The sequence below is a fragment of the Sebastes fasciatus genome, chromosome 1 (assembly GCF_043250625.1).
Source record: "Sebastes fasciatus isolate fSebFas1 chromosome 1, fSebFas1.pri, whole genome shotgun sequence".
Taxonomy (NCBI): domain Eukaryota; kingdom Metazoa; phylum Chordata; class Actinopteri; order Perciformes; family Sebastidae; genus Sebastes; species Sebastes fasciatus.
The window spans coordinates 10,720,968-10,733,684 of NC_133795.1; the positions used below are offsets into that span (position 1 = coordinate 10,720,968).

At 39.9% G+C, this 12,717-nt stretch overlaps 1 protein-coding gene across 13 annotated transcripts in view; it reads right to left on the minus strand.

Annotated features, from left to right (window-relative positions):
* Positions 1–12,717, minus strand: part of celf4 (CUGBP, Elav-like family member 4) — a 99,206-nt gene that overhangs the window by 11,999 nt on the left and 74,490 nt on the right. For 9 of the 13 annotated variants that reach the window (XM_074628607.1, XM_074628718.1, XM_074628700.1 and 6 more), the window contains exons 4-8: positions 6,159–6,287; positions 4,615–4,694; positions 4,145–4,285; positions 3,674–3,812; positions 409–561 (exon numbers count right to left, since the gene is read on the minus strand). In XM_074628607.1, the coding sequence (XP_074484708.1) occupies positions 409–561; positions 3,674–3,812; positions 4,145–4,285; positions 4,615–4,694; positions 6,159–6,287 (642 nt within the window). The remainder of the gene's footprint in view (positions 1–408; positions 562–3,673; positions 3,813–4,144; positions 4,286–4,614; positions 4,695–6,158; positions 6,288–12,717) is intronic. The other 4 variants (XM_074628681.1, XM_074628737.1, XM_074628728.1 and 1 more) reach the window with 1 other exon arrangement.

Here is a 12,717-nt window from a genome sequence, read left to right on the forward strand (position 1 = left end):
TAAAAAAAAAAAGAAGACAGATTTTTCTTCCACCTCTTCACAGACAAAAAACCAATGAGGTACTAGCCACGGCTCATGACACAAGCGCATACTGAGGCTCCAGCAGCCCATAAGCACCTTTGCCAAACACTCATCTCCTCGACATGCTGACTGTCTGTCTGTGGGCTAAATTCGTCTGGCCTCGGCCTCCTGAACATGCTTCAAGGCTATTCACGCCTGTAAGCCAGCAGCATGCACACTTTCCCGTTACAATGGATGCGTTTGCTGCAGAGCCTCTGAGGGTTTAAGCTCCATTCTCTTGAAGTCATGGCTTAACATGACAAACTGTGTATTCATAATTTATACAGCACTTCTGTTACTCGGAGTTGTGTGTTTGCATACATGCCCCCCTGAATTTATCAGACTTACCAGGGTAATGGTGTATTCCGTTGGTGAAGACAGCCTCTGCAGGAGGCTGACCGTTTGCCTGGGGGGGCGGCATGCCAGTAAAACCATTTACACTAATGGGGGAGGGGATGCTGGTCACTGTGGGGGCGCTGATGCCTGGAGGAGTACTGCCACCTGCAGCCGCGGGTCAGACACAGAGAGAAACGGTAAGCATCACACTGTATTGTTTCCCCCCACAAGACATTATGGAGAAGTTTTACTTTGACTTGGCCACCTAGTAACTCCTGGAAATGTCAGAGGGGTCGGTCCAGTGGGCCGGTGAAGACACTAAATGTCAGGGCTGATTTCTTGTCCTAGTATGTCCCTTACTGTGACACAACAGATCTGAAACTCACATATATTGTATAAGAATAGGAGGGCTGACGCTAGGCCAAAGCTTCGACCATCGCCATAGTAATCGACCTCCAAATCAGTATGTAATAATAATGTATAAATCACAAAATAGATTAGATTAGAGATTAGAAAAGGGTCTGTGGTGGGAGGTGGAGGACTGTAGGTAAACCGGAGTACCCTATACACTTTTCATTCACATAGTCATCATCTTTTGTATAGAAACACTAGGTTACTGGTCAGTGCCACCTTTGTATTCGTTGTGAAGGTCTTTTTTTTTTAGATAAGTGATTCTTTGTGTGGCTTTGTTTTATGAGATAGCAATTAGTTAGGCCTAGTTTTGTTTTCTTAATTTTTCTTTATTTGGCACAACCACCTTTTTTTTGTGAACCTTTTTGATTATTTGAAGTATTGTGTAAATAAATAACTCTTTTTCTTTTTCTGTTTCCACCTCAACTTTGACTCCCATCTTCTTTTGTTTATCGTGTTATCGTCTCTTTACTTGTATTTATACTAAAGAGGGACATAACACCATGAAATAAGGAATAATCCCACAACATTATGCATATTCAACATGAATTATTATTAGTTATTCTCAGACGGATATCACTGTTTGTTGTGTGTAGAGGTTGCCGCTGTCTCGGGCACTGAAACGAGGGAGATGGAGACAGACAGAAGAACAGTGTCAGCCTGCTGCGCTGCGAAACTTCGAATACCTTCGAATATTTCTCAACGAAGCTTCGAAGCCTAAAAAATAGTATTCGGGACAGCCCTAAAGAATAATGAATCCTATGTTGATATTTTATGGGTACCAATTACATATTTGTCTCACCTGATCGCATGTTATGCCACAGTGCGTTATGTTCATTTGCACCCCTTCAATGCATCTAGAAACATGTATAGATTCTGTGTAATGATATGCCCATTTAAATCCAGTGCACTTTGTACCTTTTCCAACTGCAATGCTACAGCAAGGCTTTAAAGGGACATACTGTTTTTTATCCATTACTGTACATTGCTGTTACCACTATTATCAAAAGCATCTCATACTTTTTGTGATTAAAAAAAGGCATTTGTAAATTTGAAGATAGAAAGATAGATAGATAGATAGATAGATAGATAGATAGATAGATAGATAGTAACTATATTGATCATGAGGGAAATTCAAGGTCCAGCATCACAGTTCCATAGTGCAAAACATGTTAGTAAAAAGGCAGTAAAAAAAGTTAGTAGTGCAAAGTACGAAGTACAAAAAAATATACCAGATATAAAAATACAAGGAGATGAAGAAAACTGTTAAAACTGAATATAGTGCAGGGTAACAGCTGTGATACAGGACTATTAAAAAAATGAATATTGTGCAGAAGAGACTGTTAAAAGTGAGTATGGTGCAGAAGAGACTGTTAAAAGTGAGTATAGTGAATTATTATCTGTCCTGCAGAGCGTCCATAGCAGTAGTTAATGACAAGTTAATGTCATAATTTATTTGAAGAAATAGATGCATGAAAAACGTCCTGATAAACTGTGTGAGAATGGACCAGAAGACAAGAGATGAATCAGCATTTGCACTAGAGAAGAAGCTGCAGGTGTTTCTGCAGCCGCGGGAGGACGTCAGCTCCACAGTGTCTACGTGATGACGTCAGTCCGTAAATTATATACGTTATAAATGTTGCGTTCACGGACCGAGTTATGGGGCCGAGTTCAGATTGTGGAGGACTCTGCCGTTCAGACAGGTGAGTACAACAACCATATATATATAAATAAAACATAATGCAGCAAAGGAGAGACTGCGCAGTCTGTACACACCGCGAAGTGCGCCGACAAGTAGCTACGTTGCTAGGCGACGACGTGGCTGTTGACGTTCTCATCTAGAGAGTGTTGTTGTCATGGATATAAATTGAGTTAATATTGTTAACATGTCACTTTGTCTGCTTTGTTGATGTTTTATTCTACTGTTGATTCTAAAAATATGTTTCATGTTGTGTCCATAGCTCGTTTTTAATTATTGTTGATCATTTTTATTATTTTATTTCTCTGCACTTTTGTGATTAATTCTTGTGAAGTTACACTGAGGAAGGCTGTTGTATATTTATAATTGATAATCAGTGGTAGGGTGACCAGATCCCAACAAACCAAATGTGGGAGTATGTTTGTGTGGGACAATGTGGGACACGTTACCAAGACATGATTGTCCATCGCAAATTAATCACACATTTTGTATCTGTTCAACCTTAAAGGGAGATTTGTCAAGTATTTGATACTCTTATCAACATGGGAGTGGGCAAATATGCTGCTTTATGCAAATGTATGTATATATTTATTATTAAAAATCAATTAACAACACAAAACAAGGACAGTTAATGCCAAGAAACCCTCACAGGTACTGCATTTAGCATAACAAATATGCTTAAATCATAACATGGCAAACTCAAGGCCAACAGTCAACAACAGCTGTCAGTGTGTCAGTGTGCTGACTTGACTATGACTTGCCCCAGAACTGCATGTGATTATCATAAAGTGGGCATGTCTGTAAAGGGGAGACTCGTGGGTACCCAAAGAACCCATTTTAATTCACATATCTTGAGGTCAAGGGTAAGGGACCCCTTTGAAAATGGCCACGTCAGTTTTTCCTCGTCATGATTTAACGCAAGTTTGGAGTGTTATTTAACATTTTGCAATGAGCATGACATGGTTGGAACCAATGGATCCCTTAGGTTTTCCAGTTTCAAATGACATAAGTACTCTAGCTGTAAAACTGAGCCCGGTACAATTCGTTATTATCACGTTATCTTTGACAGTCCTAATTTAAAGTAACAATACTTTTACTTGAGTACATTATTCCAGTACTCTTTCCACCTCTGGCCCTTTAACCTTTTGGTCTTTTGACCAGTGTTACCTGACGTTGGGGTCAGCGGTGCTCCAGGGATGCCGTTGATGGTGGCCATGTGCTGCATCTGGGCAGCAGCAAAGGCTGCCATTGGACTGAGGTAGCCTCCCTGGCCTACAGACGCCATCAATGCCGCCTGCTGCTGCACCTGCACAGCGGAGGAGAGGGGATTATCGGGAGGGTTGAGAATAATGAAAAGAAAGAGGAGAATGACTTAGAGAGGTTACTGAGTTAAGAAAGAAGGAAGGAGGGAGTGGGGGATTAGAAAGAAAGTGAGGAAAACAGAGACTACTAGATAAAAGTGTTGAATCTCATGAAAATTGTTATTTTTTTCCAAACCAACATTAATAAGGAGCTCATCTTTTTTTTTTTTGCTATTTGAAATTCATGTGTGAGCTAGGCTTGAGCACTCCATTTAATATCCACGGTTCATTGAATAAATAACTGTAGATAACAAAGACGTGTTGCGGGGTGTCTTGCCTGAGCGTAGGCTCCGTAGGCTCCAAACTGCAGGGCCATCGGGTTGAAGATGCCCATCTGACCAGCCATCTGCTGCATGCGGCGGATGGTGCGCTCTTTATCCGTGTCGGCGAACTTCACCACCAGACTGGATGAGGCGCCCTGTGCACCAACCCATCCACCCACCCACACATACACACACAAACACGCCACGCAGTACATGTTAGCGAGTACTGATACACATGACATAAGCTTGTATCTTTCACACATCCTCTCCTGCCAAGGCGATGGCGTCAGAGCTTCTAGCCTGCACCCATTTGCCCTGAAATAGTTAGAACGGGTCGTATGCAAAGGACAAACTTCCTTTCTGGGATTAATAAAGTATAGCTTAACTCAACTTTAAGAAGGTAATTAAGCTCTATGTGACTCATCTCGCTACGTGACTCACCTCTCTCACATAAATCTCACACACACAGTTAGGATGTACTCACAGGCATTGTCTGGCTGCCGTGTAGTGCACTGATGGCTGCCTGAGCTTCAGCATGAGAGGAGTATTTTACAAATGCACAGCCTGAAGAGAGAGAGAGGGGGGGGAGACAAAAGGGAAAAGTTTGCTGAATAGTATATCATACAGTATCGATGCAAAACATTGCCAGTAACAAGACAACAAGTGAAATGTTCCTGTTTTTCTCCACCCAGGATAAGTTTCCTACAACATTACAGCAACAAACATTTAGTAAACAAAACCCTCTTAGCTGAGGAGGGCTGCATCAGTGTGCATCGGCGCTCAATAAGCGGGCTAAACATGCCACTCTGACACCATTAACAACTTTGGGATCGTCTGATGGGGCTTAAAATGCCGCAGCGTTTTGGTGTCGCTTACTATTGACAAGCCCCCGTTGATGAATTTGAATGATCAAGTTCCCAGTAATTATTGAGCTAAAGCCCACTTAGCCGAGTAAGCTGGCTGATGAGGCCTTGTTAATGGAGCTTCACGGAGGAATCAGAATGATCAAGCCCACTGTAATCATCAGGCTTAGTTATCATCGGGCCTCATTGATTGGCTGCTAAGCCCGCTGATGAACTTCAGGCAGTGAACTTGTGTAGACAACATTTGGAAAAGGACATTTTTCTGGCATGACATGAAGTCTGGTGGTTAATAAGGAGGATGACTTGGTTCTTCATCATTGCCATGTAGGTTGAGTCATGAGGTTAATGGGGTTCATCTGTAAAGAGTTTCTATCTCTCTTCCCTGTGTGGCAAAGCCTTCACATGGCATTTACTGTTGAAATGTACAGAATCTACAGCACTGGTTCCCAACCTGGGGGTTCTGACCCCCATTAGGGGTCGCCAAAGCTTCACGGGGGGTCGTGAGGCTTTCTTTAGTTTCAGGGGTGTAAGACAACTTTAAAATAAATAGATAAATAGATAAATGGATAAATAGATAAATAATTAAATAAATAGATAAATAGATAAATGGACAAATAGATAGATAAATTAATAAATAAATGTGTATATATATATATATATATATTTGGATTTATACATTATTGTTACATACTTATATATTAAAAATCCCAAAAATAAACAGGAAAACTCATCTCTGATGCTTCAATATTCACAGGAAATAATTTGCTCAAAATTCATCCAAATCGCTCGTTTTACACAAACTTCATGCAATTCTTGCATTCACTATTTGGGTTAATTGTACAGTTTATCAGTTGTTCTGTACTGTTATTGTTATGCATTGAATATAATATGAAATATCCATAAGCAGTCAGGGGTTGTCAGTTTACTCAATGATAGAAAAGGGATTCCTCAAGGAAAAAGGTTACGAATCACTGATCTACAGTTTTCTTATGTAACCGCTCCTCTGATGATTGTGAAATATTCCCGCTTTGGCATCGCTCAACGTGAAGCGTTTAAAAGGGAGAACTTTGCAAAGTCACCAACTTTGAAAGGCCAAATCATTTCTGTGCAGTAGCCTGTGAAAAAGAGTGTGCTGGCTCAAAGTCATAAACAGCTATAAACTCACCTTTGCTGTTTCCGTCGGGACCTCTGAGGATGGTGCATTCCTCGATACTGCCGAAGGACTCGAAAAGGCGCCGCACGTCATCTTCTGACTGTTGCTTGTTGAGCATACCCACAAAGAGCTTTCTGTCTTCTAAAAGGAAAAGGAATAGGTCACGATCAGAGGCTCAGAGATGCCTTTTGATATTCTACATAAAGGCACGCTATGTTGACTGAAATAGCAGCGTTTTTTTACTCAACCTTACTTGCATGCAAAAGACAACAGACTGTATATGTTATCCAAGGTAACATATGTTATCCACCCATTTGTTCGCACGTCTTTAGATCTCAATTGTTTGAATGAAGCGATTGGCTCGAAGCTATTTGCTTAACCACAAATTCTTGACGAGTATGCTTATTGTAAACAAAGGGTTCATGGTCATACGTAGGTGCTCAGCTCCATTTGGAAGACATCAGCAGTACAATAACAATAGAATAACAATTAAAATGTTCATAACAAGTCAGTGACAGATGCCCATAATTATATTACATAACAACATGAATTTGAAATTTGTTGACAGTATTGACAAATTTCAGTGGCGCTGATTAAGCAGTCCTCGCTGAAAAAACTGACTGGGTTGTCTTATTTCACAGTCGGTAGGCACTCCAGATACCCTAATGTATGTGCATTAGCACTGAAAAAGTGAGCTGCTGTATAGCAAAAGCTATATGTGCATTATCCACAAATTTAAAGTGGAAGATGAACTCATGATCAAGGCAAGAAAAGTTCTTTCTGTGCAGTCTCTGTGTCCTGTGGGAACATGGTTGGCGCTGTGCCCTCAGCAGCGTGAGTTCTGGTCACAGATGCTCATGGTGCAGCTTTTCAACGTTTTTCTAACACGATGCTCGCTCACATCTTATTCAGTAGTTTGCTCAACTTGTTCCTGCAGTAAATGTGTTGTCTACAACTACGTGCCTAATCTCTTTGTGACAGAAAATTAGAGCTGCCTCTTCTTAGTCGATTAGTCGTTTTGGTTTTAGTCAACTAAGATGTCTTTAGTCGATTAGTCGTTTTTTTATGCTTTTTTCATGCTGAATGACTTATTTCCAATAAACTTATGAGCACATCTCTGGTAAACACAAGATTTAAAGTGGTGCTTTTATTGGGATTCTTTGTGGAGGAACTCAGTTTTATAGATCTGTCGATTAGATCAATTAATCGATTAGTCAACAAAATCTTACGAGTGTTAGTCGACAGCGAATTTCTTTGATCGAGGACATCCCTACAGAAAATATTGTTACTTGCTACTATTTCACTTCCAGTCAGACTGAGCCACCAACCAGTCTGCCTTACAGTTGTAGAGTAGCTCAAAATGTATGATAAGAGGCTAATATGATACTCCATTCTTCATGAGAGGACAGTGAGTGAAGGTTGTGGTTATACAAATCTTCCATTCCTTTATGTGTAGCATCTTGCTCCATACCATCTGATTTTTTAAATCTTATTTTAAGGCCAACCGTGACGTTTTTCCAAAACCTAAATGAGTGGGTCTGTTGTCCCCTTTGTGCCAACAACATGTCGTAGTAGAATTGTAGTGATACTTTGACATATCTGAACACGAGGGAAGAATAAAATACTCTCTCTGATTAAGTTTAGATATTATATATGCTAAATGAATCCCTTATGGATCAATAAGTGAGACTAAGGGAACTGGTAAATTCGGTCTTCCATTTGTCTTCTATCATATTTTATGTTTACATAGTTGTGAAAATTCATTACGGGAAGAGAGACAACACCTTCACACAACATCTATGTAGCTCTTTGACCTGATGTGTTTGTCGGCGATGACATGATATCTAATGGAAACTAACAATGTCTTTTGTGACAATCCATTGGTCTGACTTATCAGGCTAATCGGCCAGTTTTAGTACACCGAGTACTCCCTGTGAGGAATCGTGCCTGTCACAGGTATTAGACAGACAGACACGTCGGTGTGCCTGTCCTCAGGTCAGAACATGATTAATATTTAATGCAAATCTAAGTTAAGTTCCACAGCGAGTCTGTCCGGGGGGCTCCTCTGTTTACATGTGACAACACATTTGGCTGTTATTATTATTAAATATGCATCACACACAGGATGCTGGTGCCTGCTGCACAATAATGAGGCAGCAAGTTCAACTGTGAAACACATTAGATAAAAATAAATATAATCTACCAGAAATAACAAGGAATATGCATAAAGTCAAAGGTTATGTTGAATCCAGCAGACAATTGAATAAATGTGGGGTTGCACGGGAGGGTAATATGCACACATTTCCCCCCAGCATGACCACTGGAAAGCACTGATAAATATATTTTCAGGTTTCTTTACTCCTCTATGACAGAATATCGTTGAGTTGTGGAAAAAACTAGACATTTGAGGACGTCATCTTGGGCTTTGGGAAAACATTGATCAACCTTTTTCACCATTTTCTGACATTTTATAAACCAAACAACTAATTAATTAATCGAGAAAATAATCAACAGATTAAATCGACATTGAAAATAATCGTTAGTTTGCAGCCCTACTCTGAAAATTCAATTTAACTGTGTAAAAAGAATATATAAATTCTTTGTTAGAGCCTGGCAACCTTAATTCTACGTTATTTACATGTATACAGGCCTATACATATGTGTAGGCGTATGTCGTCTTTAACAGAGCATGAATAAGCACAATATAAAAAAATCATCTACTCCGCCTGGTATCAAATTGAAGATGATATCTTGTTTCTTAAATGGCTGACACTTCTTATTAGATGTTCAAACTACCATTCAAACAATGGGGGAAAGAGGCAGAAACACTTTCAAAACAAAATGCCCACTTTCTGTACAGGGATACACCAGATAAAACATTAGGAAAATGACTTGTTCATGCTGTTATCAAGTCACACAGCACTAATTTAACACATTTCTTGGTCTATTTCTCATTTACGGACACATAGCATAGCAACCAGTCTTTTGCACATAGCAACTGCTGTCCTCTTCTTTCTTGAAGTTAAAATTGGCATTTCAGAACATTTGGTGAAAAAGTCTCTGTGGATGAAAAGCAACACCTCCCTAACCCAAATTTTTCAAATTTTTTCAACAAATAAAAACTTTTATGATGTAAAAAAGAAATCGCAGGATAATCAGATACACATTATATGTATGGGATTTAATAAAATATAGCCAGAGAGAGGTCCAGCGTCGGTCCATTATTCACCATGACGGCGTGATTGAGTCACTGAGTGAGCGTTTGAGGGGAAATCGTGAAGCAGACGGTGAAAGTGTGTTAGCGCACAACAGTAACAGATGTGTCTGTGGGCAACGCCGTCTGTTTTTAACGTTGCACAGAATCTGAGCTCTGTGGAAATGGATGTATATGTTGGGAAATTAATGAGCCTCAGTGCAATTGCCTCTGAATGCGCTCTGTAAATTAACGCTATGTGTAGGTGTGGTTATCTGTGTGTGTGTGTGCGTGCATGCTTAGGGGTCCGCTCCCCACTGCCTGTTCCTGACAGGGTGTCCTTGCAGAGTCAACAAGACTAATCTGTGCTCTGGCCTTGCACTGGGTGTGTGGGGGGCGGGGGGACTGTTTACAAGAGTGGAGCGCACATCAGGGGTGGAGGACACACACATATGCACACACAGATCTTGAAATGTTTGGCCCCCCCACCTTCTCACACTCACACACATTCATGGTACACACCTCATTACAGTTCCCCAAGGAAGGCACCAATAAACATTACATCTTTCTATTGGCATATGTCAATGACTCCCTGATGTCCCTCCACTACTGTAATATTTAGTAGGCAACAGGAGTATTACCAAGAATCATAAAGTATATTACTATCTAATTTCATTATGTATTTTTGCTGCACAACAGTAGTATTCCTTTTCATTATCAGTCACACATTCACAGTATTGTATTTTACTTGAGTATTACCATTTTCTGCTGCTTCATATTTCAACCACTCTATTTCAGAGGGGAATATTGCACTTTTTACTCCACTACATATATTATTAAACAGATATAGTTACTTTTCAGATTAATGCTTTATATTAAAACTAGGGTGGCAATCGATTAAAATATTTAATCGTGATTTATTGCATGATTGTCCATAGTTAATCACGATTAATTGCAACATTTTTTATCTGTTCAAAATGTACCTTAAAGGGAGATTTGTCAAGTATTTAATACTCAAATATGCTTGATTTATGCAAATTTACATATATATTTATTGTTGGAAATTAATCAACAACTCAAAACAATGACAAATGTTGTCCAGAAACCCTCACACGATGATAATGCGTCATTATTGCGTTAACTTTGACAGCCCTAATTAAAACACATATGATAAGCTTCTAGAATACAATGCATTGCTAAAGATTATGGCGGCCAACCTTTTTGACTTGTGACTCTGACCCGTATAAAAAGTATGTAGTTCAGCTCCTCGTGTTTCAGATTTGTTCCACCAAAGAGTGATTTTGTGTCTCAACGTCCCAGATGGTTTATTTTAAATTGGGGTGACTGGATACAGCAGTTCAGAAAGGCAGCCTTTGGTCAATCTGCTTTCTGGGGAAGTGGAAGCCTTAAGCTTTGGCTTAAGTCATCACGAAAGTATCACCACCAATGATTGCCTTGTATTTATTGTATTTATCATACTGATTTGATTTATTATCTCACACTGATGGACTTTTATGTATTGCGCTGTTTCCAGGTGGCTACCTCCGGGTCAGAGAAGTGAATCCAATGCTGAAGTGCCTTAAACTTGCATTCGTTCTAATATCCAGCAGGGGGCGACTCCTCTGGTTGCAACAAGAAATCTGATTGTATAGAAGTCTAGGAGAAAATGAGCCTACTTCTCTCTTGATTTATTACTTCAGTAAACATTGTAAACATGAGTTTATGATCTCAATCGCTTGTTTCAAGTCTTCTTCAATACAGCATGATGTTCATTTAGTAAATTATGGTCCCATTTAGAGTCAAATAGACCATAAAGCAGGGTATGCTTTAGGGCGTGGCTACCTTGTGATTGACAGGTCGCCTCCAACTCCAACTTTAACCCTTTCACAGTGAGTTTTCAGTTCATGAAAGTTAATTATAACTTTTTTGGACGCCTAAAAATGCCTTATTCAGCGTTCGGTTGTACCGTAGCTTCTGGTTGCAAGAAACCAAGATGGAGACGGCCAAAATGGCGAACTCAGGGTTTCAAAATGGCAGTCCACAAACCAATGGGAGACGTCACCGTGACTATGTCCACTTCTTATACAGTCTATAGCTGTTTTTTATTTAGTGTCTTTGTTGTTCTGTGGTTGTTTTTTTCTACCTGTTCAGGGACACCAGATGTAAATTAGCTGCGAGCTAACTCTGGTGCAATTACTTTTAATTGTATTCTGTCCCTGCAAAGATAAACAATAAAATAAAATAAATAAATAAAAATAACTGTTCAAGGCCCCAATTACCCATTATTATTTCACAAAGTTTATAGAAAAATCCCAAATAAAAATAATCTGTGTAGCAGAACTTTTGTTCTTTTGTTTTTTTCCCCTCTTTCCAGCCCCCATTAATCCTCTCACTACCCCCCAGATTTATGTTGTGGCCCGCAGGAGGAGGCCTGACCCTTGTGGTTGAGAACCACTGGACTAAACTACCTAACTTTATATGACATTTTTAAAAGTACTGTAGCCCCAACTCCACCAGCTAAAACAGCAAAATGTTACACTGATGCATCATTATTAAAAGTTTAAAAATGTAATACATAATAACACAGTGTCACAGGGGACATTTTTCTGCAGACTAAGTACTTTTATTTTTTGATACTTCTGTACTTTTACATCAGTGCAGGACTTTTACTTGTAATGGCATATTTCCACGGTGCTTTTGTACGATTAAAGCATCTAAGTCTAAGAAAAAAGAAATAGATGCAAGTGTGGAGCATAGAAGTGGGCTGAGGACATGCATACAGAGAAAGGTAGACCCAAATAACAGATAGAGGTATGGACGGCCTGTATTGCCCTCACTTTGCTTCCTCACGCTCGGTGCTTGCCTCTGCTCCCTCCTGCTCCATCAATCATACTCAGAGCACCACCAAACTAAATAGAAGAAGAGGATGTCACACAATCTCTCCTCCTTACCTCAACGTTTTTTTCCCCTATACAGGCTAACACCTTTCTCTCAGTCCTTATGTTTCTCTCTGCTTATCAACCTTGACCTCCTTGCATGCTCTATTTCCTCTTTTCCCTCCTCTCTCTCTTTCCCTCTGTCTTGCGACTGAAGAATCGGTCTGGTGCCAATTATACCAACAACTGCAAAGTTTGAAAGAGTCCAGCCAAAAACGGTCAAACTGCATCAATCTTCTCTTGTACAGTCCATTGATTGATGTCAGGAGCAGGTCACTACATGTCTAGACATAGAAAATGTGCTTTAAGCTGTCTTGGCTGTCAATACAGTAACGGCACACACAAAACACCAGACTAGACATTTCATTCACACGGATCTGTCAATTGAATCTGCGGTTCGTTTGGCCGATGCGAACTTGTGACAGAAGTCCGATGAGACTGC